This window comes from Scyliorhinus torazame, chromosome 12 (assembly GCF_047496885.1).
Source record: "Scyliorhinus torazame isolate Kashiwa2021f chromosome 12, sScyTor2.1, whole genome shotgun sequence".
Classification (NCBI taxonomy): Eukaryota; Metazoa; Chordata; class Chondrichthyes; order Carcharhiniformes; family Scyliorhinidae; genus Scyliorhinus; species Scyliorhinus torazame.
The window spans coordinates 222667918-222691041 of record NC_092718.1 but is presented as its reverse complement, the minus strand read 5'-3'; the positions used below and the strand labels follow the sequence as shown (position 1 = coordinate 222691041).

Genomic DNA, 23124 nt, shown 5'->3' with positions numbered 1-23124 from the left:
CCCGGGGAGAGGGGCACCCAGGGGTGCACCCAGCCCGGGGAGAGTGCACCCAGCCCGGGGAGAGGGCACCCAGGGATGCACCCAGCCCGGGGAGAGGGGCACCCAGCCCGGGGAATGGGCACCAAGCCCGGGGAGAGGGCACCCAGCCCGGGGAGAGGGCAGCCAGCCCGGGGAGAGGTCACCAGCCCGGGGAGAGGGCACCCAGCCCAGGGAGAGGGGCACTCAGCCCGGGGAGAGGGGCACCCAGCCCGGGGAGAGGGGCACCCAGCCCGGGGAGAGGGGCACCCAGCCCGGGGAGAGGGCACCCAGCCCGGGGAGAGGGGCACCCAGCCCGGGGAGAGGGGCACCCAGCCCGGGGAGAGGGCACCAATATGGGGAGAGGGCACCCAGCCCGGGGAGAGGGCACCCAGCCCGGGGAGAGGGGCACCCAGCCCGGGGAGAGAGGCACCCAACCCGGGGAGAGGGCACCGAGCCCGGGGAGAGGGCACCCAGCGCGGGGAGAGGGCACCCAGGGGTGCACCCTGCCCGGGGAGAGGGCACCCAGCCCGGGGAGAGGGCACCCAGGGGGGCACCCAGCCCGGGGAGAGGGCACCCAGCCCGGGCAGAGGGCACCCAGCCCGGGCAGATGGCCCCCAGCCTGGGGAGAGGGCACCCAGCCCGGGGAGAGGGCACCCAGGGGGGCACCCAGCCCGGGGAGAGGGCACCCAGCCCGGGGAGAGGGCACCCAGCCCTGGGAGAGGGCACCCAGCCCGGGGAGAGGGCACCCAGGGGTGCACTCAGCCCGGGGAGAGGGGCACCCAGCCCGGGGAGAGGGGCACCCAGCCCGGGGAGAGTGGCACCCAGCCCGGGGAGAGGGGCATCCAGCCCGCGGAGAGGGGCACCCAGGGATGCACCCAGCCCCGGGAGAGGGGCACCCAGGGGTGCTCCAAGCCCGGGGAGAGGGGCACCCAGCCCGGGGAGAGGGGCACCCAGCCCGGGGAGAGGGGCACCCAGCCCGGGGAGAGGGCACCCAGGGGTGCACCCAGCCTGGGGAGAGGGCACCCAGCCCGGGGAGAGGGGCACCCAGCCCGGGGAGAGGGGCACCCAGCCCTGGGAGAGGGTCACCCAGGGAGGCACCCAGCCCCGGGAGAGGGGCACCCAGGGGTGCACCCAGCCCGTGGAGCTGGGCACCCAGGGGTGCATCCAGCCCGGGGAGTGGCACTCAGCCCGGGGAGAGGGGCACCCAGCCCGGGGAGAGGGGCACCCAGCCCGGGGAGAGGGGCACCCAGCCCGGGGAGAGGGCACCCAGATGGGGAGAGGGCACCCAGCCCTGGGAGAGGGGCACCCAGCCCGGGGAGAGGGCAACCAGCCCGGGGAGAGGGGCACCCAGGGGTGCACCCAGCCCGGGGAGAGGGGCACCCAGCCCGGGGAGAGAGGCACCCAGCCCGGGGAGAGGGCACCCAGCCCGGGGAGAGGGGCACCCAGGGGTGCATCCAGCCCGGGGAGAGGGCATCCAGCCCGGGGAGAGGGGCACCCAGGGGTGCACCCAGCCCGGGGAAAGGGGCACCCAGCCCGGGGACAGGGGCACCCAGCCCGGGGAGAGGGGCACCCAGTGGGGGGAGAGGGGCACCCAGCCCGGGGAGAGGGGCACCCCGCCCGGGGAGAGGGACTCCCAGCCGGAGAGAGGGCACCCAGCTCGGGAGAGTGCACCCAGCCCGGGGAGGGGCACCCAGCCCGGGGAGAGGGGCACCCAGGGGTGCACCCAGCCCGGGGAGAGGGCACCCAGCCCGGGGAGAGGGCACCCATGGTGCACCCAGCCCGGGGAGAGGGCACCCAGCCCGGGGAGAGGGAACCCAGCCCGGGGAGAGGGCACCCAGCCCGGGGAGAGGGGCATCCAGCCCGGGGAGAGGGCACCCAGCCCGGGGAGAGGGGCACCCAGGGGTGCACCCAGCCCGGGGAGAGGGCACCCAGCCCAGGGAGAGGGCACCCAGGGGGGCACCCAGCCCGGGGGGAGGGCACCCAGGGGGCACCCAGCCCGGGGAGAGGGCACCCAGGGGGGCACCCAGCCCGGGTAGAGGGGCACCCAGCCCGGGGAGAGGGGCACCCAGCCCGGGGAGAGGGCACCCAGGGGTGCACCCAGCCTGGGGAGAGGGCACCCAGCCCGGGGAGAGGGCACCGAGCCCGGGGAGAGGGCACCCAGCCCGGGGAGAGGGCACCCAGGGGGGCACCCAGCCCGGGGAGAGGGCACCCAAACCCGGGGAGAGGGGCACCCAGCCCGGGGAGAGGGCACCCAGCCCGGGGAGAGGGCACCCAGGGGTGCACCCAGGCCGGGGAGAGGGACACCCAGCCCGGGGAGAGGGACACCCAGCCCGGGGAGAGGTACACCCAGCCCGGGGAGAGGGCACCCAGCCCGGGGAGAGGGCACCCAGCCTGGGGAGAGGGCACCCAGAGGGGCACCCAGCCCGGGGAGAGGGCACCCAGCCCGGGGAGAGGTCACCCAGGGGTGCACGCAGCCCGGGGAGAGGGACACCCAGCCCGGGGAGAGGGCACCCAGCCCGGGGAGAGGGCACCCAGCCCGGGGAGAGGGCACCCAGGGGTGCACCCAGCCCGGGGAGAGGGACACCCAGCCCGGGGAGAGGGCACACAGCCCGGGGAGAGGGCACCCAGGGGTGCACCCAGCCCGGGGAGAGGGGCACCCAGCCCGGGGAGAGGGGCACCCAGGGGTGCACCCAGCCCGGGGAGAGTGCACCCAGCCCGGGGAGAGGGCACCCAGGGATGCACCCAGCCCGGGGAGAGGGGCACCCAGCCCGGGGAATGGGCACCAAGCCCGGGGAGAGTGCACCCAGCCCGGGGAGAGGGCAGCCAGCCCGGGGAGAGGTCACCAGCCCGGGGAACGGGCACCCAACCCGGGGAGAGGGCACCCAGCCCAGGGAGAGGGGCACTCAGCCCGGGGAGAGGGGCACCCAGCCCGGGGAGAGGGGCACCCAGCCCGGGGAGAGGGCACCCAGCCCGGGGAGAGGGGCACCCAGCCCGGGGAGAGGGGCACCCAGCCCGGGGAGAGGGCACCAAGATGGGGAGAGGGCACCCAGCCCGGGGAGAGGGCACCCAGCCCGGGGAGAGGGGCACCCAGCCCGGGGAGAGAGGCACCCAACCCGGGGAGAGGGCACCGAGCCCGGGGAGAGGGCACCCAGCGCGGGGAGAGGGCACCCAGGGGTGCACCCTGCCCGGGGAGAGGGCACCCAGCCCGGGGAGAGGGCACCCAGGGGGGCACCCAGCCCGGGGAGAGGGCACCCAGCCCGGGCAGAGGGCACCCAGCCCGGGGAGAGGGCACCCAGCCCGGGGAGAGGGCACCCAGCCCGGGGAGAGGGCACCCAGGGGTGCACTCAGCCCGGGGAGAGGGGCACCCAGGGGTGCACTCAGCCCGGGGAGAGGGGCACCCAGCCCGGGGAGAGGGGCACCCAGCCCGGGGAGAGTGGCACCCAGCCCGGGGAGAGGGGCATCCAGCCCGCGGAGAGGGGCACCCAGGGATGCACCCAGCCCCGGGAGAGGGGCACCCAGGGGTGCTCCAAGCCCGGGGAGAGGGGCACCCAGCCCGGGGAGAGGGGCACCCAGCCCGGGGAGAGGGCACTCAGGGGTGCACCCAGCCTGGGGAGAGGGCACCCAGCCCGGGGAGAGGGGCACCCAGCCCGGGGAGAGGGGCACCCAGCCCGGGGAGAGGGGCACCCAGCCCGGGGAGAGGGGCACCCAGCCCGGGGAGAGGGGCACCCAGCCCGGGGAGAGGGCACCCAGATGGGGAGAGGGCACCCAGCCCTGGGAGAGGGGCACCCAGCCCGGGGAGAGGGCAACCAGCCCGGGGAGAGGGGCACCCAGGGGTGCACCCAGCCCGGGGAGAGGGGCACCCAGCCCGGGGAGAGAGGCACCCAGCCCGGGGAGAGGGCACCCAGCCCGGGGAGAGGGGCACCCAGGGGTGCATCCAGCCCGGGGAGAGGGCATCCAGCCCGGGGAGAGGGGCACCCAGGGGTGCACCCAGCCCGGGGACAGGGGCACCCAGCCCGGGGAGAGGGGCACCCCGCCCGGGGAGAGGGACTCCCAGCCGGAGAGAGGGCACCCAGCTCGGGAGAGTGCACCCAGCCCGGGGAGAGGAGTTCCTGATCCTGGAGACATATTGTCCTTGACCCACTGGGCTGTCCTTCACAGCAGCGAGGCTGCCCCCTTCCCTTTACCCCTCAGCACCCCTGTGATTGCCCATGCCCTCTCATCCCGGGGTCTAGGCTGACACCCTGGCTGTGCCTCCAGCTACCCTGGCATGGCCTGGCATGGCCTGGCATCAGATTCTGGCTGGTCATTCCTGCTGCAAAATGCCTCAAGACGTTCAACGATGCTAAAGGCTCTCCGTGAATGACATTGATGTTGCTGTTGCTAACAAAAGATTCATGGCTCCCCCCACCCACCCAAATTAAAACTGAGGATAAATAACTAATATTGAGAATGATTGTTGTTGACTGAATAATAATTTGAGTGAATCACTTGTTCACAGCACTGGGCCGGTCAGAATGGCCAAACTGCTCCAGACCCGAACCAAATTCCTGCCCCATGAATGGCACCTGTCAAACAAGAGCCGCTATAACAATGCAGAGGTTCAGCGCTCACGATCGGAGCGTCTGGTCCTGGAGAGCGAGAGGCTGGTGGACGAGGTGGAGAATACCAGCAGGAAAACTCAGCGGGATGTCAACAAAAAGCTCGGTAAATCCTTTCTCATCGTTGTTTTAATAGTTCTGTATATTTACTCCTCCACACACTGAGCCTCGGCCAAATACAGATCCACAGTCTCCCAGAGTTGTACATCATTCTTGTCCAGAATAACAGCTTACCTTTAACTATGTTCGTGAGTCTGGAGTTGCAATAAACCGAGACCAGGCCAGGATTGGGCTCCTCTCTCTAAATGACATCAGTGACACAGATAGGTTTTTATAACAGCTTCATGGCACCAGTTTTTTTTATTTCCAGAGTTAATTGAAATCAATTTTAATTCTCAAACAGGCAGGGTGGGCTTTGAACTGGCATTCCCTTGGTTGTCAGCACAGCGGCACTGTACCAATACCAGAGGTGGTCCGGTCTCGGGTGTGTACGGTGTAACAGACCGGTCCTGTCTCGGGTGTGTACGGTGTAGCAGACCGGTCCTGTCACGGGTGTCTATGGTGTAACAGACCGGTCCTGTCTCGGGTGTGTACGGTGTAGCAGACCGGTCCTGTCTCGGGTGTGTACGGTGTGGGCGACCGGTCCTGTCTCGGGTGTGTACGGTGTGGAGACCGGTCCTGTCACGGGTGTCTATGGTGTAACAGACCGGTCCTGTCTCGGGTGTGTACGGTGTAGCAGACCGGTCCTGTCTCGGGTGTGTACGGTGTGGGCGACCGGTCCTGTCACGGGTGTGTACGGTGTGGAGACCGGTCCTGTCACGGGTGTCTATGGTGTAACAGACCGGTCCTGTCTCGGGTGTGTACGGTGTAGCAGACCGGTCCTGTCTCGTGTGTGTACGGTGTGGAGACCGGTCCTGTCTCGTGTGTGTACGGTGTGGAGACCGGTCCTGTCTCGGGTGTGTACGGTGTAACAGACCGGTCCTGTCTCGGGTGTGTACGGTGTAGCAGACCGGTCCTGTCTCGTGTGTGTACGGTGTAGAGACCGGTCCTGTCTCGGGTGTGTACGGTGTAGCAGACCGGTCCTGTCACGGGTGTCTATGGTGTAACAGACCGGTCCTGTCTCGTGTGTGTGTACGGTGTAACAGACCGGTCCTGTCTCGTGTGTGTACGGTGTAGAGACCGGTCCTGTCTCGGGTGTGTACGGTGTAGCAGACCGGTCCTGTCTCGTGTGTGTACGGTGTAACAGACCGGTCCTGTCTCGTGTGTGTACGGTGTAGAGACCGGTCCTGTCTCGGGTGTGTGTACGGTGTAACAGACCGGTCCTGTCTCGTGTGTGTACGGTGTAGAGACCGGTCCTGTCTCGGGTGTGTACGGTGTAGCAGACCGGTCCTGTCACGGGTGTGTATGGTGTAACAGACCGGTCCTGTCTCGGGTGTGTACGGTGTAACAGACCGGTCCTGTCTCGGGTGTGTACGGTGTAGCAGACCGGTCCTGTCTCGGTTGTGTACGGTGTAACAGACCGGTCCTGTCTCGGGTGTGTACGGTGTCGCAGACCAGTCCTGTCTCGGGTGTGTACGGTGTAGCAGACCGGTCCTGTCTCGGGAGTGTACAGTGTAACAGACCGGTCCTGTCTCGTGTGTGTGTACGGTGTGGAGACCGGTCTTGTCCCGGGTGTGTACGGTGTGGGCGACCGGTCCTGTCTTGGGTGTGTACGGTGTAACAGACCGGTCCTGTCTCGGGTGTGTACGGTGTAACAGACCGGTCCTGTCTCTGGTGTGTACGGTGTAACAGACCGGTCCTGTCTCGTGTGTGTGTACGGTGTAACAGACCGGTCCTGTCTCGGGTGTGTACGGTGTAGCAGACCGGTTCTGTCTCGGGTGTGTACGGTGTAACAGACCGGTCCTGTCTCGGGTGTGTACGGTGTAACAGACCGGTCCTGTCTCGTGTGTGTGTACGGTGTAACAGACCGGTCCTGTCTCGGGTGTGTACGGTGTAGCAGACCGGTCCTGTCTCGGGAGTGTATGTTGTAACAGACCGGTCCTGTCTCGGGTGTGTACGGTGTAACAGACCGGTCCTGTCTCGGGTGTGTACAGTGTGGGCGACCGGTCCTGTCTCGGGTGTGTACGGTGTAGCAGACCGGTCCTGTCTCGGGTGTGTATGGTGTAACAGACCGGTCCTGTGTCGGGTGTGTACGGTGTGGAGACCGGTCCTGTCTCGGGTGTGTACGGTGTGGAGACCGGTCCTGTCTCGGGTGTGTACGGTGTAGCAGACCGGTTCTGTCTCGGGTGTGTACAGTGTGGGCGACCGGTCCTGTCTCGGGTGTGTACGGTGTGGAGACCGGTCCTGTCTCGGGTCTGTACGGTGTAACAGACCGGTCCTGTCTCGGGTGTGTACGGTGTGGAGACCGGTCCTGTCTCGGGTGTGTACAGTGTGGGCGACCGGTCCTGTCTCGGGTGTGTACGGTGTGGAGACCGGTCCTGTCTCGGGTGTGTACGGTGTAGCAGACCGGTTCTGTCTCGGGTGTGTACAGTGTGGGCGACCGGTCCTGTCTCGGGTGTGTACGGTGTAGCAGACCGGTCCTGTCTCGGTTGTGTATGGTGTAACAGACCGGTCCTGTCTCGGGTGTGTACGGTGTAACAGACCGGTCCTGTCTCGGGTGTGTACGGTGTAGCAGACCAGTCCTGTCTCGGGTGTGTACGGTGTAACAGACCGGTCCTGTCTAGGGTGTGTACGGTGTGGAGACCGGTCCTGTCTCGGGTGTGTACGGTGTAGCAGACCGGTCCTGTCTCGGGTGTGTACGGTGTAGCAGACCGGTCCTGTCTCGGGTGTGTACAGTGTGGGCGACCGGTCCTGTCTCGGGTGTGTACAGTGTAACAGACCGGTCCTGTCTCGGGTGTGTACAGTGTGGGCGACCGGTCCTGTCTCGGGTGTGTACGGTGTAACAGACCGGTCCTGTCTCGGGTGTGTACAGTGTAACAGACCGGTCCTGTCTCGGGTGTGTACAGTGTAACAGACCGGTCCTGTCTCGGGTGTGTACGGTGTGGAGACCGGTCCTGTCTCGTGTGTGTACAGTGTAACAGACCGGTCCTGTCTAGGGTGTGTACGGTGTGGAGACCGGTCCTGTCTCGGGTGTGTACGGTGTAGCAGACCGGTCCTGTCTCGGGTGTGTACGGTGTAGCAGACCGGTCCTGTCTCGGGTGTGTACAGTGTGGGCGACCGGTCCTGTCTCGGGTGTGTACAGTGTAACAGACCGGTCCTGTCTCGGGTGTGTACAGTGTGGGCGACCGGTCCTGTCTCGGGTGTGTACGGTGTAACAGACCGGTCCTGTCTCGGGTGTGTACAGTGTAACAGACCGGTCCTGTCTCGGGTGTGTACAGTGTAACAGACCGGTCCTGTCTCGGGTGTGTACGGTGTGGAGACCGGTCCTGTCTCGTGTGTGTACGGTGTGGAGACCGGTCCTGTCTCGGGTGTGTACGGTGTGGAGACCGGTCCTGTCTCGGGTGTGTACGTTGTAGCAGACCGGTCCTGTCTCGGGTGTGTATGGTGTAACAGACCGGTCCTGTCTCGGGTGTGTACGGTGTAGCAGACCGGTCCTGTCTCGTGTGTGTACGGTGTAGAGACCGGTCCTGTCTCGGGTGTGTACGGTGTAGCAGACCGGTCCTGTCACGGGTGTCTATGGTGTAACAGACCGGTCCTGTCTCGTGTGTGTGTACGGTGTAACAGACCGGTCCTGTCTCGTGTGTGTACGGTGTAGAGACCGGTCCTGTCTCGGGTGTGTACGGTGTAGCAGACCGGTCCTGTCTCGGGTGTGTACGGTGTAGCAGACCGGTCCTGTCTCGGGTGTGTACGGTGTAACAGACCGGTCCTGTCTCGGGTGTGTACGGTGTAACTGACCGGTCCTGTCTCGGGTGTGTACGGTGTAGCAGACCGGTCCTGTCTCGGGTGTGTACGGTGTAACAGACCGGTCCTGTCTCGGGTGTGTACGGTGTAACAGACCGGTCCTGTCTCGGGTGTGTACGGTGTCGCAGACCGGTCCTGTCTCGGGTGTGTACAGTGTAGCAGACCGGTCCTGTCTCGGGTGTGTACGGTGTAGGAGACCGGTCCTGTCTCGGGTGTGTACGGTGTAGGAGACCGGTCCTGTCTCGGGTGTGTACGGTGTAACAGACCGGTCCTGTCTCGGGTGTGTACGGTGTAACAGACCGGTCCTGTCTCGGGTGTGTACGGTGTAACAGACCGGTCCTGTCTCGGTTGTGTACGGTGTAGGAGACCGGTCCTGTCTCGGGTGTGTACGGTGTCGCAGACCAGTCCTGTCTCGGGTGTGTACGGTGTAGCAGACCGGTCCTGTCTCGGGTGTGTACGGTGTAGCAGACCGGTCCTGTCTCGGGAGTGTACAGTGTGGGCGACCGGTCCTGTCTTGGGTGTGTACGGTGTAGCAGACCGGTCCTGTCTCGGGTGTGTACGGTGTAACAGACCGGTCCTGTCTCGTGTGTGTGTACGGTGTAACAGACCGGTCCTGTCTCGGGTGTGTACGGTGTAGCAGACCGGTCCTGTCTCGTGTGTGTGTACGGTGTAACAGACCGGTCCTGTCTCGGGTGTGTACGGTGTGGAGACCGGTCCTGTCTCGGGTGTGTACGGTGTGGAGACCGGTCCTGTCTCGGGTGTGTACGGTGTGGAGACCGGTTCAGTCTCGGGTCTGTACGGTGTAGCAGACGGGTCCTGTCTCGGGTGTGTACGGTGTGGAGACCGGTCCTGTCTCGGGTGTGTACGGTGTGGAGACCGGTCCTGTCTCGGGTCTGTACGGTGTAGCAGACCGGTCCTGTCTCGGGTGTGTACGGTGTAACAGACCGGTCCTGTCTCGGGTATGCACGGTGTAACAGACCGGTCCTGTCTCGGGTGTGTACGGTGTAGGAGACCGGTCCTGTCTCGGGTGTGTATGGTGTAACAGACCGGTCCTGTCTCGGGTATGTACGGTGTAACAGACCGGTCCTGTCTCGGGTGTGTACGGTGTAGCAGACCGGTCCTGTCTCGGGTGTGTACGGTGTGGAGACCGGTCCTGTCTCGGGTGTGTACGGTGTGGAGACCGGTTCTGTCTCGGGTGTGTACGGTGTAGGAGACCGGTCCTGTCTCGGGTGTGTACGGTGTAGCAGACCGGTCCTGTCTCGGGTGTGTATGGTGTAACAGACAGGTCCTGTCTCGGGTGTGTACGGTGTAACAGACCGGTCCTGTCTCGGGTGTGTACGGTGTAACAGACCGGTCCTGTCTCGGGTGTGTACGGTGTAACAGACCGGTCCTGTCTCGGGTGTGTACGGTGTAGCAGACTGGTCCTGTCTCGGGTGTGTACGGTGTAACAGACCGGTCCTGTCTCGGGTGTGTACGGTGTGGAGACCGGTCCTGTCTCGGGTGTGTACGGTGTAACAGACCGGTCCTGTCTCGGGTGTGTACGGTGTGGAGACCGGTCCTGTCTCGGGTGTGTACGGTGTAGCAGAGCGGTCCTGTCTCGGGTGTGTACGGTGTAACAGACCGGTCCTCTCTCGGGTGTGTATGGTGTAGCAGAGCGGTCCTGTCTCGGGTGTGTACGGTGTAACAGACCGGTCCTGTCTCGGGTGTGTACGGTGTAGGAGACCGGTCCTGTCTCGGGTCTGTACGGTGTAGCAGACCGGTCCTGTCTCGGGTGTGTACGGTGTAACAGACCGGTCCTGTCTCGGGTCTGTACGGTGTAGCTGACCGGTCCTGTCTCGGGTGTGTACGGTGTAACAGACCGGTCCTGTCTCAGGTGTGTACGGTGTGGAGACCGGTCCTGTCTCGGGTGTGTACGGTGTAGCAGAGCGGTCCTGTCTCGGGTGTGTACGGTGTAACAGACCGGTCCTTTCTCGGGTGTGTACGGTGTAGCAGACCGGTCCTGTCTCGGGTGTGTACGGTGTAACAGACCGGTCCTGTCTCGGGTGTGTACGGTGTAGCAGACCGGTCCTGTCTCGGGTGTGTATGGTGTAACAGACCGGTCCTTTCTCGGGTGTGTACGGTGTAGCAGACCGGTCCTGTCTCGGGTGTGTACGGTGTAACAGACCGGTCCTTTCTCGGGTGTGTACGGTGTAGCAGACCGGTCCTGTCTCGGGTGTGTACGGTGTAGCAGACCGGTCCTGTCTCGGGTGTGTACGGTGTAACAGACCGGTCCTGTCTCGGGTGTGTACGGTGTAACTGACCGGTCCTGTCTCGGGTGTGTACGGTGTAGCAGACCGGTCCTGTCTCGGGTGTGTACGGTGTAACAGACCGGTCCTGTCTCGGGTGTGTACGGTGTAACAGACCGGTCCTGTCTCGGGTGTGTACGGTGTCGCAGACCGGTCCTGTCTCGGGTGTGTACAGTGTAGCAGACCGGTCCTGTCTCGGGTGTGTACGGTGTAGGAGACCGGTCCTGTCTCGGGTGTGTACGGTGTAGGAGACCGGTCCTGTCTCGGGTGTGTACGGTGTAACAGACCGGTCCTGTCTCGGGTGTGTACGGTGTAACAGACCGGTCCTGTCTCGGGTGTGTACGGTGTAACAGACCGGTCCTGTCTCGGTTGTGTACGGTGTAACAGACCGGTCCTGTCTCGGGTGTGTACGGTGTCGCAGACCAGTCCTGTCTCGGGTGTGTACGGTGTAGCAGACCGGTCCTGTCTCGGGTGTGTACGGTGTCGCAGACCAGTCCTGTCTCGGGTGTGTACGGTGTAGCAGACCGGTCCTGTCTCGGGTGTGTACGGTGTAGCAGACCGGTCCTGTCTCGGGAGTGTACAGTGTGGGCGACCGGTCCTGTCTTGGGTGTGTACGGTGTAGCAGACCGGTCCTGTCTCGGGTGTGTACGGTGTAACAGACCGGTCCTGTCTCGGGTGTGTACGGTGTAACAGACCGGTCCTGTCTCGGGTGTGTACGGTGTAGCAGACCGGTCCTGTCTCGTGTGTGTGTACGGTGTAACAGACCGGTCCTGTCTCGGGTGTGTACGGTGTGGAGACCGGTCCTGTCTCGGGTGTGTACGGTGTGGAGACCGGTCCTGTCTCGGGTGTGTACGGTGTGGAGACCGGTTCAGTCTCGGGTCTGTACGGTGTAGCAGACGGGTCCTGTCTCGGGTGTGTACGGTGTGGAGACCGGTCCTGTCTCGGGTGTGTACGGTGTGGAGACCGGTCCTGTCTCGGGTCTGTACGGTGTAGCAGACCGGTCCTGTCTCGGGTGTGTACGGTGTAACAGACCGGTCCTGTCTCGGGTATGCACGGTGTAACAGACCGGTCCTGTCTCGGGTGTGTACGGTGTAGGAGACCGGTCCTGTCTCGGGTGTGTATGGTGTAACAGACCGGTCCTGTCTCGGGTATGTACGGTGTAACAGACCGGTCCTGTCTCGGGTGTGTACGGTGTAGCAGACCGGTCCTGTCTCGGGTGTGTACGGTGTAACAGACCGGTCCTGTCTCGGGTGTGTACGGTGTAACTGACCGGTCCTGTCTCGGGTGTGTACGGTGTAACAGACCGGTCCTGTCTCGGGTGTGTACGGTGTCGCAGACCGGTCCTGTCTCGGGTGTGTACAGTGTAGCAGACCGGTCCTGTCTCGGGTGTGTACGGTGTAACAGACCGGTCCTGTCTCGGGTGTGTACGGTGTCGCAGACCGGTCCTGTCTCGGGTGTGTACAGTGTAGCAGACCGGTCCTGTCTCGGGTGTGTACGGTGTAGGAGACCGGTCCTGTCTCGGGTGTGTACGGTGTAGGAGACCGGTCCTGTCTCGGGTGTGTACGGTGTAACAGACCGGTCCTGTCTCGGGTGTGTACGGTGTAACAGACCGGTCCTGTCTCGGGTGTGTACGGTGTAACAGACCGGTCCTGTCTCGGTTGTGTACGGTGTAGGAGACCGGTCCTGTCTCGGGTGTGTACGGTGTCGCAGACCAGTCCTGTCTCGGGTGTGTACGGTGTAGCAGACCGGTCCTGTCTCGGGTGTGTACGGTGTAGCAGACCGGTCCTGTCTCGGGAGTGTACAGTGTGGGCGACCGGTCCTGTCTTGGGTGTGTACGGTGTAGCAGACCGGTCCTGTCTCGGGTGTGTACGGTGTAACAGACCGGTCCTGTCTCGTGTGTGTGTACGGTGTAACAGACCGGTCCTGTCTCGGGTGTGTACGGTGTAGCAGACCGGTCCTGTCTCGTGTGTGTGTACGGTGTAACAGACCGGTCCTGTCTCGGGTGTGTACGGTGTGGAGACCGGTCCTGTCTCGGGTGTGTACGGTGTGGAGACCGGTCCTGTCTCGGGTGTGTACGGTGTGGAGACCGGTTCAGTCTCGGGTCTGTACGGTGTAGCAGACGGGTCCTGTCTCGGGTGTGTACGGTGTGGAGACCGGTCCTGTCTCGGGTGTGTACGGTGTGGAGACCGGTCCTGTCTCGGGTCTGTACGGTGTAGCAGACCGGTCCTGTCTCGGGTGTGTACGGTGTAACAGACCGGTCCTGTCTCGGGTATGCACGGTGTAACAGACCGGTCCTGTCTCGGGTGTGTACGGTGTAGGAGACCGGTCCTGTCTCGGGTGTGTATGGTGTAACAGACCGGTCCTGTCTCGGGTATGTACGGTGTAACAGACCGGTCCTGTCTCGGGTGTGTACGGTGTAGCAGACCGGTCCTGTCTCGGGTGTGTACGGTGTGGAGACCGGTCCTGTCTCGGGTGTGTACGGTGTGGAGACCGGTTCTGTCTCGGGTGTGTACGGTGTAGGAGACCGGTCCTGTCTCGGGTGTGTACGGTGTAGCAGACCGGTCCTGTCTCGGGTGTGTATGGTGTAACAGATAGGTCCTGTCTCGGGTGTGTACGGTGTAACAGACCGGTCCTGTCTCGGGTGTGTACGGTGTAACAGACCGGTCCTGTCTCGGGTGTGTACGGTGTAACAGACCGGTCCTGTCTCGGGTGTGTACGGTGTAGCAGACTGGTCCTGTCTCGGGTGTGTACGGTGTAACAGACCGGTCCTGTCTCGGGTGTGTACGGTGTAGCAGACCGGTCCTGTCTCGGGTGTGTACGGTGTAGGAGACCGGTCCTGTCTCGGGTGTGTACGGTGTAACAGACCGGTCCTGTCTCGGGTGTGTACGGTGTAACAGACCGGTCCTGTCTCGGGTGTGTACGGTGTGGAGACCGGTCCTGTCTCGGGTGTGTACGGTGTAGCAGAGCGGTCCTGTCTCGGGTGTGTACGGTGTAACAGACCGGTCCTGTCTCGGGTGTGTATGGTGTAGCAGAGCGGTCCTGTCTCGGGTGTGTACGGTGTAACAGACCGGTCCTGTCTCGGGTGTGTACGGTGTAGGAGACCGGTCCTGTCTCGGGTCTGTACGGTGTAGCAGACCGGTCCTGTCTCGGGTGTGTACGGTGTAACAGACCGGTCCTGTCTCGGGTCTGTACGGTGTAGCTGACCGGTCCTGTCTCGGGTGTGTACGGTGTAACAGACCGGTCCTGTCTCAGGTGTGTACGGTGTGGAGACCGGTCCTGTCTCGGGTGTGTACGGTGTAGCAGAGCGGTCCTGTCTCGGGTGTGTACGGTGTAACAGACCGGTCCTTTCTCGGGTGTGTACGGTGTAGCAGACCGGTCCTGTCTCGGGTGTGTACGGTGTAACAGACCGGTCCTGTCTCGGGTGTGTACGGTGTAGCAGACCGGTCCTGTCTCGGGTGTGTATGGTGTAACAGACCGGTCCTTTCTCGGGTGTGTACGGTGTAGCAGACCGGTCCTGTCTCGGGTGTGTACGGTGTAACAGACCGGTCCTTTCTCGGGTGTGTACGGTGTAGCAGACCGGTCCTGTCTCGGGTGTGTACGGTGTAGCAGACCGGTCCTGTCTCGGGTGTGTACGGTGTAACAGACCGGTCCTGTCTCGGGTGTGTACGGTGTAACTGACCGGTCCTGTCTCGGGTGTGTACGGTGTAGCAGACCGGTCCTGTCTCGGGTGTGTACGGTGTAACAGACCGGTCCTGTCTCGGGTGTGTACGGTGTAACAGACCGGTCCTGTCTCGGGTGTGTACGGTGTCGCAGACCGGTCCTGTCTCGGGTGTGTACAGTGTAGCAGACCGGTCCTGTCTCGGGTGTGTACGGTGTAGGAGACCGGTCCTGTCTCGGGTGTGTACGGTGTAGGAGACCGGTCCTGTCTCGGGTGTGTACGGTGTAACAGACCGGTCCTGTCTCGGGTGTGTACGGTGTAACAGACCGGTCCTGTCTCGGGTGTGTACGGTGTAACAGACCGGTCCTGTCTCGGTTGTGTACGGTGTAACAGACCGGTCCTGTCTCGGGTGTGTACGGTGTCGCAGACCAGTCCTGTCTCGGGTGTGTACGGTGTAGCAGACCGGTCCTGTCTCGGGTGTGTACGGTGTCGCAGACCAGTCCTGTCTCGGGTGTGTACGGTGTAGCAGACCGGTCCTGTCTCGGGTGTGTACGGTGTAGCAGACCGGTCCTGTCTCGGGAGTGTACAGTGTGGGCGACCGGTCCTGTCTTGGGTGTGTACGGTGTAGCAGACCGGTCCTGTCTCGGGTGTGTACGGTGTAACAGACCGGTCCTGTCTCGGGTGTGTACGGTGTAACAGACCGGTCCTGTCTCGGGTGTGTACGGTGTAGCAGACCGGTCCTGTCTCGTGTGTGTGTACGGTGTAACAGACCGGTCCTGTCTCGGGTGTGTACGGTGTGGAGACCGGTCCTGTCTCGGGTGTGTACGGTGTGGAGACCGGTCCTGTCTCGGGTGTGTACGGTGTGGAGACCGGTTCAGTCTCGGGTCTGTACGGTGTAGCAGACGGGTCCTGTCTCGGGTGTGTACGGTGTGGAGACCGGTCCTGTCTCGGGTGTGTACGGTGTGGAGACCGGTCCTGTCTCGGGTCTGTACGGTGTAGCAGACCGGTCCTGTCTCGGGTGTGTACGGTGTAACAGACCGGTCCTGTCTCGGGTATGCACGGTGTAACAGACCGGTCCTGTCTCGGGTGTGTACGGTGTAGGAGACCGGTCCTGTCTCGGGTGTGTATGGTGTAACAGACCGGTCCTGTCTCGGGTATGTACGGTGTAACAGACCGGTCCTGTCTCGGGTGTGTACGGTGTAGCAGACCGGTCCTGTCTCGGGTGTGTACGGTGTGGAGACCGGTCCTGTCTCGGGTGTGTACGGTGTGGAGACCGGTTCTGTCTCGGGTGTGTACGGTGTAGGAGACCGGTCCTGTCTCGGGTGTGTACGGTGTAGCAGACCGGTCCTGTCTCGGGTGTGTATGGTGTAACAGACAGGTCCTGTCTCGGGTGTGTACGGTGTAACAGACCGGTCCTGTCTCGGGTGTGTACGGTGTAACAGACCGGTCCTGTCTCGGGTGTGTACGGTGTAACAGACCGGTCCTGTCTCGGGTGTGTACGGTGTAGCAGACTGGTCCTGTCTCGGGTGTGTACGGTGTAACAGACCGGTCCTGTCTCGGGTGTGTACGGTGTGGAGACCGGTCCTGTCTCGGGTGTGTACGGTGTAGCAGAGCGGTCCTGTCTCGGGTGTGTACGGTGTAACAGACCGGTCCTGTCTCGGGTGTGTATGGTGTAGCAGAGCGGTCCTGTCTCGGGTGTGTACGGTGTAACAGACCGGTCCTGTCTCGGGTGTGTACGGTGTAGGAGACCGGTCCTGTCTCGGGTCTGTACGGTGTAGCAGACCGGTCCTGTCTCGGGTGTGTACGGTGTAACAGACCGGTCCTGTCTCGGGTCTGTACGGTGTAGCTGACCGGTCCTGTCTCGGGTGTGTACGGTGTAACAGACCGGTCCTGTCTCAGGTGTGTACGGTGTGGAGACCGGTCCTGTCTCGGGTGTGTACGGTGTAGCAGAGCGGTCCTGTCTCGGGTGTGTACGGTGTAACAGACCGGTCCTTTCTCGGGTGTGTACGGTGTAGCAGACCGGTCCTGTCTCGGGTGTGTACGGTGTAACAGACCGGTCCTGTCTCGGGTGTGTACGGTGTAGCAGACCGGTCCTGTCTCGGGTGTGTATGGTGTAACAGACCGGTCCTTTCTCGGGTGTGTACGGTGTAGCAGACCGGTCCTGTCTCGGGTGTGTACGGTGTAACAGACCGGTCCTTTCTCGGGTGTGTACGGTGTAGCAGACCGGTCCTGTCTCGGGTGTGTACGGTGTAACAGACCGGTCCTTTCTCGGGTGTGTACGGTGTAGCAGACCGGTCCTGTCTCGGGTGTGTACGGTGTTGGCGACCGGTCCTGTCTCGGGTGTGTACGGTGTGGAGACCGGTCCTGTCTCGGGTGTGTACGGTGTGGAGACCGGTCCTGTCTCGGGTGTGTACGGTGTAGCAGACCGGTCCTGTCTCGGGTGTGTACGGTGTGGAGACCGGTCCTGTCTCGGGTGTGTATGGTGTAACAGACCGGTCCTGTCTCGGGTGTGTATGGTGTAACAGACAGGTCCTGTCTCGGGTGTGTACGGTGTGGAGACCGGTCCTGTCTCGGGTGTGTACGGTGTAGCAGACCGGTTCTGTCTCGGGTGTGTACGGTGTGGAGACCGGTCCTGTCTCGGGTGTGTATGGTGTAACAGACCGGTCCTGTCTCGGGTGTGTACGGTGTAACAGACAGGTCCTGTCTCGGGTGTGTACGGTGTCGCAGACCGGCCCTGTCTCGGGTGTGTACGGTGTAACAGACCGGTCCTGTCTCGGGTGTGTACGGTGTAACAGACCGGTCCTGTCTCGGGTGTGTACGGTGTAACAGACAGGTCCTGTCTCGGGTGTGTACGGTGTCGCAGACCGGCCCTGTCTCGGGTGTGTACGGTGTAACAGACCGGTCCTGTCTCGGGTGTGTACGGTGTAACAGACCGGTCCTGTCTCGGGTATGTACGGTGTAGCAGACCGGTCCTGTCTCGGGTGTGTACGGTGTAGCAGAGCGGTCCTGTCTCGGGTGTGTACGGTGTTGACGACCGGTCCTGTCTCGGGTGTGTACGGTGTAGCAGACCGGTCCTGTCTCGGGTGTGTACGGTGTAACAGACCGGTCCTGTCTCGGGTGTGTATGGTGTAGCAGACCGGTCCTGTCTCGGGTGTGTACGGTGTGGAGACCGGTCCTGTCTCGGGTGTGTACGGTGTAGCAGACCGGTCCTGTCTCGGGTGTGTACGGTGTAGCAGACCGGTCCTGTCTCGGGTGTGTACGGTGTGGAGACCGGTCCTGTCTCGGGTGTGTACGGTGTAGCAGACCGGTCCTGTCTCGGGTGTGTACGGTGTAGCAGACCGGTCCTGTCTCGGGTGTGTACGGTGTGGAGACCGGTCCTGTCTCGGGTGTGTACAGTGTGGGAGACCGGTCCTGTCTCGGGTGTGTACGGTGTAGGAGACCGGTCCTGTCTCGGGTGTGTACGGTGTAGCAGATCGGTCCTGTCTCGGGTGTGTACGGTGTAGCAGACCGGTCCTGTCTCGGGTGGGTACGGTGTAGCAGACCGGTTCTGTCTCGGGTGTGTACGGTGTGGAGACCGGTCCTGTCTCGGGTGTGTACGGCGTAGCAGACCGGTCCTGTCCCAGGTGTGTACGGTGTAGCAGACCGGTCCTGTCTCGGTGTGTACGGTGTAGGAGACCGGTCCTGTCTCGGGTGTGTACAGTGTGGGCGACCGGTCCTGTCTCGGGTGTGTACGGTGTAGGAGACCGGTCCTGTCTCGGGTGTGTACGGTGTAGGAGACCGGTCCTGTCTCGGGTGTGTACGGTGTAACAGACCGGTCCTGTCCCGGGTGTGTACGGTGTGGAGACCGGTTCTGTCTCGGGTGTGTACGGTGTAACAGACCGGTCCTGTCTCGGGTGTGTACAGTGTGGGCGACTGGTCCTGTCTCGGATGTGTACGGTGTGGAGACCGGTCCTGTCTCGGATGTGTACGGTGTAGCCGACCGGTCCTGTCTCGGGTGTGTACGGTGTGGAGGCCGGTCCTGTCTCGGGTGTGTACGGTGTGGAGACCGGTCCTGTCTCGGGTGTGTACGGTGTAACAGACGGGTCCTGTCTCGGGTGTGTACGGTGTAGCAGACCGGTCCTGTCTCGGTTGTGTATGGTGTAACAGACCGGTCCTGTCTCGGGTGTGTACGGTGTAGCAGACCGGTCCTGCCTCGGGTGTGTACAGTGTGGGCGACTGGTCCTGTCTCGGGTGTGTACGGTGTGGAGACCGGTCCTGTCTCGGGGGTGTATGGTGTAGCAGACCGGTCCTGTCTCGGGTGTGTACGGTGTGGAGACCGGTCCTGTCTCGGGTGTGTACGGTGTAACAGACCGGTCCTGTCTCGGGTGTGTACGGTGTGGAGACCGGTCCTGTCTCGGGTGTGTACGGTGTGGAGACCGGTCCTGTCTCGGGTGTGTACGGTGTAACAGACCGGTCCTGTCTCGGGTGTGTACGGTGTAGCAGACCGGTCCTGTCTCGGTTGTGTATGGTGTAGCAGACCGGTCCTGTCTCGGGTGTGTACGGTGTGGAGACCGGTCCTGTCTCGGGTGTGTACGGTGTAACAGACCGGTCCTGTCTCGGGTGTGTACGGTGTGGAGACCGGTCCTGTCTCGGGTGTGTACAGTGTGGGCGACTGGTCCTGTCTCGGGTGTGTACGGTGTGGAGACCGGTCCTGTCTCGGGTGTGTACGGTGTGGAGACCGGTCCTGTCTCGGGTGTGTACGGTGTAGCAGACCGGTCCTGTCTCGGGTGTGTACGGTGTAGCAGACCGGTCCTGTCTCGGGTGTGTACGGTGTAGCAGACCGGTCCTGTCTCGGGTGTGTACGGTGTGGAGACCGGTCCTGTCTCGGGTGTGTACGGTGTAGCAGACCGGTCCTGTCTCGGGTGTGTACGGTGTAGCAGACCGGTCCTGTCTCGGGTGTGTACGGTGTAGCAGACCGGTCCTGTCTCGGGTGTGTACGGTGTAACAGACCGGTCCTGTCTCGGGTGTGTACGGTGTAGCAGACCGGTCCTGTCTCGGGTGTGTACAGTGTGGGCGACCGGTCCTGTCTCGGGTGTGTACGGTGTAACAGACCTGTCCTGTCTCGGGTGTGTACGGTGTAGCAGACCGGTCCTGTCTCGGGTGTGTACGGTGTGGAGACCGGTCCTGTCTCGGGTGTGTACGGTGTGGAGACCGGTCCTGTCTCGGGTGTGTACGGTGTAACAGACCGGTCCTGTCTCGGGTGTGTATGGTGTGGAGACCGGTCCTGTCTCGGGTGTGTATGGTGTAGCAGACCGGTCCTGTCTCGGGTGTGTACAGTGTGGGCGACTGGTCCTGTCTCGGGTCTGTACGGTGTAGGAGACCGGTCCTGTCTCGGGTGTGTACGGTGTGGAGACCGGTCCTGTCTCGGATGTGTACGGTGTGGAGACCGGTCCTGTCTCGGGTGTGTACGGTGTAGGAGACCGGTCCTGTCTCGGGTGTGTACGGTGTAGGAGACCGGTCCTGTCTCGGGTGTGTACGGTGTGGAGACCGGTCCTGTCTCGGGTGTGTACGGTGTAGGAGACCGGTCCTGTCTCGGGTGTGTACGGTGTAGGAGACCGGTCCTGTCTCGGGTGTGTACGGTGTGGAGACCGGTCCTGTCTCGGATGTGTACGGTGTGGAGACCGGTCCTGTCTCGGGTGTGTACGGTGTAGGAGACCGGTCCTGTCTCGGGTGTGTACGGTGTAACAGACCGGTCCTGTCTCGGGTGTGTACGGTGTGGAGACCGGTCCTGTCTCGGGTGTGTACGGTGTAACAGACCGGTCCTGTCTCGGGTGTGTACGGTGTAGCAGACCGGTCCTGTCTCGGGTGTGTACGGTGTAACAGACCGGTCCTGTCTCGGGTGTGTACGGTGTGGAGACCGGTCCTGTCTCGGGTGTGTACGGTGTAACAGACCGGTCCTGTCTCGGGTGTGTACGGTGTGGAGACCGGTCCTGTCTCGGGTGTGTATGGTGTAACAGACCGGTCCTGTCTCGGGTGTGTACGGTGTAACAGACCGGTCCTGTCTCGGGTGTGTACGGTGTCGGAGACCGGTCCTGTCTCGGGTGTGTACGGTGTCGGAGACCGGTCCTGTCTCGGGTGTGTACGGTGTAGCAGACCGGTCCTGTCTCGGGTGTGTACGGTGTAACAGACCGGTCCTGTCTCGTGTGTGTACGGTGTGGAGACCGGTCCTGTCTCGGGTCTGTACGGTGTGGAGACCGGTCCTGTCTCGGGTGTGTACGGTGTAACAGACCGGTCCTGTCTCGTGTGTGTACGGTGTGGAGACCGGTCCTGTCTCGTGTGTGTACGGTGTGGAGACCGGTCCTGTCTCGGGTGTGTACGGTGTAACAGACCGGTCCTGTCTCGGGTGTGTACGGTGTAACAGACCGGTCCTGTCTCGGGTGTGTACGGTGTGGAGACCGGTCCTGTCTCGTGTGTGTACGGTGTGGAGACCGGTCCTGTCTCGTGTGTGTACGGTGTAACAGACCGGTCCTGTCTCGGGTGTGTACGGTGTAACAGACCGGTCCTGTCTCGGGTGTGTACGGTGTGGAGACCGGTCCTGTCTCGTGTGTGTACGGTGTGGAGACCGGTCCTGTCTCGTGTGTGTACGGTGTGGAGACCGGTCCTGTCTCGGTTGTGTACAGTGTAACAGACCGGTCCTGTCTCGGGTGTGTATGGTGTGGAGACCGGTCCTGTCTCGGGTGTGTACGGTGTGGAGACCGGTCCTGTCTTGGCTGTGTACGGTGTCGCAGACCGGTCCTGTCTCGGGTGTGTACGGTGTAGCAGACCGGTCCTGTCTCGGGTGTGTACGGTGTAGCAGACCGGTCCTGTCTCGGGTGTGTACGGTGTAACAGACCGGTCCTGTCTCGGGTGTGTACGGTGTAGCAGACCGGTCCTGTCTCGGGTGTGTACAGTGTAGCAGACCGGTCCTGTCTCGGGTGTGTACGGTGTAGCAGACCGGTCCTGTCTCGGGTGTGTACGGTGTGGAGACCGGTCCTGTCTCGGGTGTGTACGGTGTAGCAGACCGGTCCTGTCTCGGGTGTGTACGGTGTGGAGACCGGTCCTGTCTCGGGTGTGTACAGTGTAGCAGACCGGTCCTGTCTCGGGTGTGTACGGTGTAACAGACCGGTCCTGTCTCGGGTGTGTGCGGTGTGGAGACCGGTCCTGTCTCGGGTGTGTACGGTGTAGCAGACCGGTCCTGTCTCGGGTGTGTACAGTGTAACAGACCGGTCCTGTCTCGGGTGTGTACGGTGTAACAGACCGGTCCTGTCTCGGGTGTGTACGGTGTAGCAGACCGGTCCTGTCTCGGGTGTGTACGGTGTGGGAGACCGGTCCTGTCTCGAGTGTGTACGGTGTGGAGACCGGTCCTGTCTCGGGTGTGTACGGTGTAGCAGACCGGTCCTGTCTCGGGTGTGTACGGTGTCGCAGACCAGTCCTGTCTCGGGTGTGTACGGTGTAGCAGACCGGTCCTGTCTCGGGTGTGTACGGTGTAACAGACCGGTCCTGTCTCGGGTGTGTACGGTGTGGAGACCGGTCCTGTCTCGGGTGTGTACGGTGTGGAGACCGGTCCTGTCTCGGGTGTGTACAGTGTGGGCGACCGGTCCTGTCTCGGGTGTGTAAGGTGTAACAGACCGGTCCTGTCTCGGGTGTGTACGGTGTAACAGACCGGTCCTGTGTCGGGTGTGTACGGTGTAGCAGACCGGTCCTGTCTCGGGTGTGTACAGTGTGGGCGACCGGTCCTGTCTCGGGTGTGTACGGTGTAGTAGACCGGTCCTGTCTCGGGTGTGTACAGTGTGGAGACCGGTCCTGTCACGGGTGTGTACAGTGTGGGCGACCGGTCCTGTCTCGGGTGTGTACAGTGTGGGCGACCGGTCCTGTCTCGGGTGTGTACGGTGTGGAGACCGGTCCTGTCTCGGGTGTGTACGGTGTAGCAGACCGGTCCTGTCTCGGGTGTGTACGGTGTAACAGACCGGTCCTGTCTCGGGTGTATACGGTGTAGCAGACCGGTCCTGTCTCGGGTGTGTACGGTGTAGCAGACCGGTCCTGTCTCGGGTCTGTACGGTGTAGGAGACCGGTCCTGTCTCGGGTGTGTACGGTGTAACAGACCGGTCCTATGTCGGGTGTGTACAGTGTAACAGACCGGTCCTGTGTCGGGTGTGTACAGTGTAACAGACCGGTCCTGTGTCGGGTGTGTATAGTGTAACAGACCGGTCCTGTGTCGGGTGTGTACAGTGTAACAGACCGGTCCTGTCTCTGGTGTGTACGGTGTCGCAGACCGGTCCTGTCTCGGGTGTGTACGGTGTAGCAGACCGGTCCTGTCTCGGGTGTGTACGGTGTCGCAGACCGGTCCTGTCTCGGGTGTGTACGGTGTAACAGACCGGTCCTGTGTCGGGTGTGTACGGTGTAACAGACCGGTCCTGTGTCGGGTGTGTACAGTGTAACAGACCGGTCCTGTGTCGGGTGTGTACGGTGTAACAGACCGGTCCTGTCTCGGGTGTGTATGGTGTAACAGACAGGTCCTGTCTCGGGTGTGTACGGTGTAACAGACCGGTCCTGTCTCGGGTGTGTACGGTGTAACAGACCGGTACTGTCTCGGGTGTGTACGGTGTAGCAGACTGGTCCTGTCTCTGGTGTGTACGGTGTCGCAGAC

The 23124-nt window shown here is 63.0% G+C and overlaps 1 protein-coding gene across 1 annotated transcript in view; it reads left to right on the top strand.

Moving 5' to 3' along the window:
• The first annotated feature begins 4486 nt into the window (after positions 1-4486).
• tekt1 (tektin 1) overlaps positions 4487-23124 on the top strand; it is a 95736-nt gene continuing 77098 nt past the window's right edge. Inside the window, exon 1 of the mRNA XM_072469993.1 lies at positions 4487-4722. Coding sequence (XP_072326094.1) covers positions 4533-4722 — 190 coding nt within the window. The 5' untranslated portion in view covers positions 4487-4532. The remainder of the gene's footprint in view (positions 4723-23124) is intronic.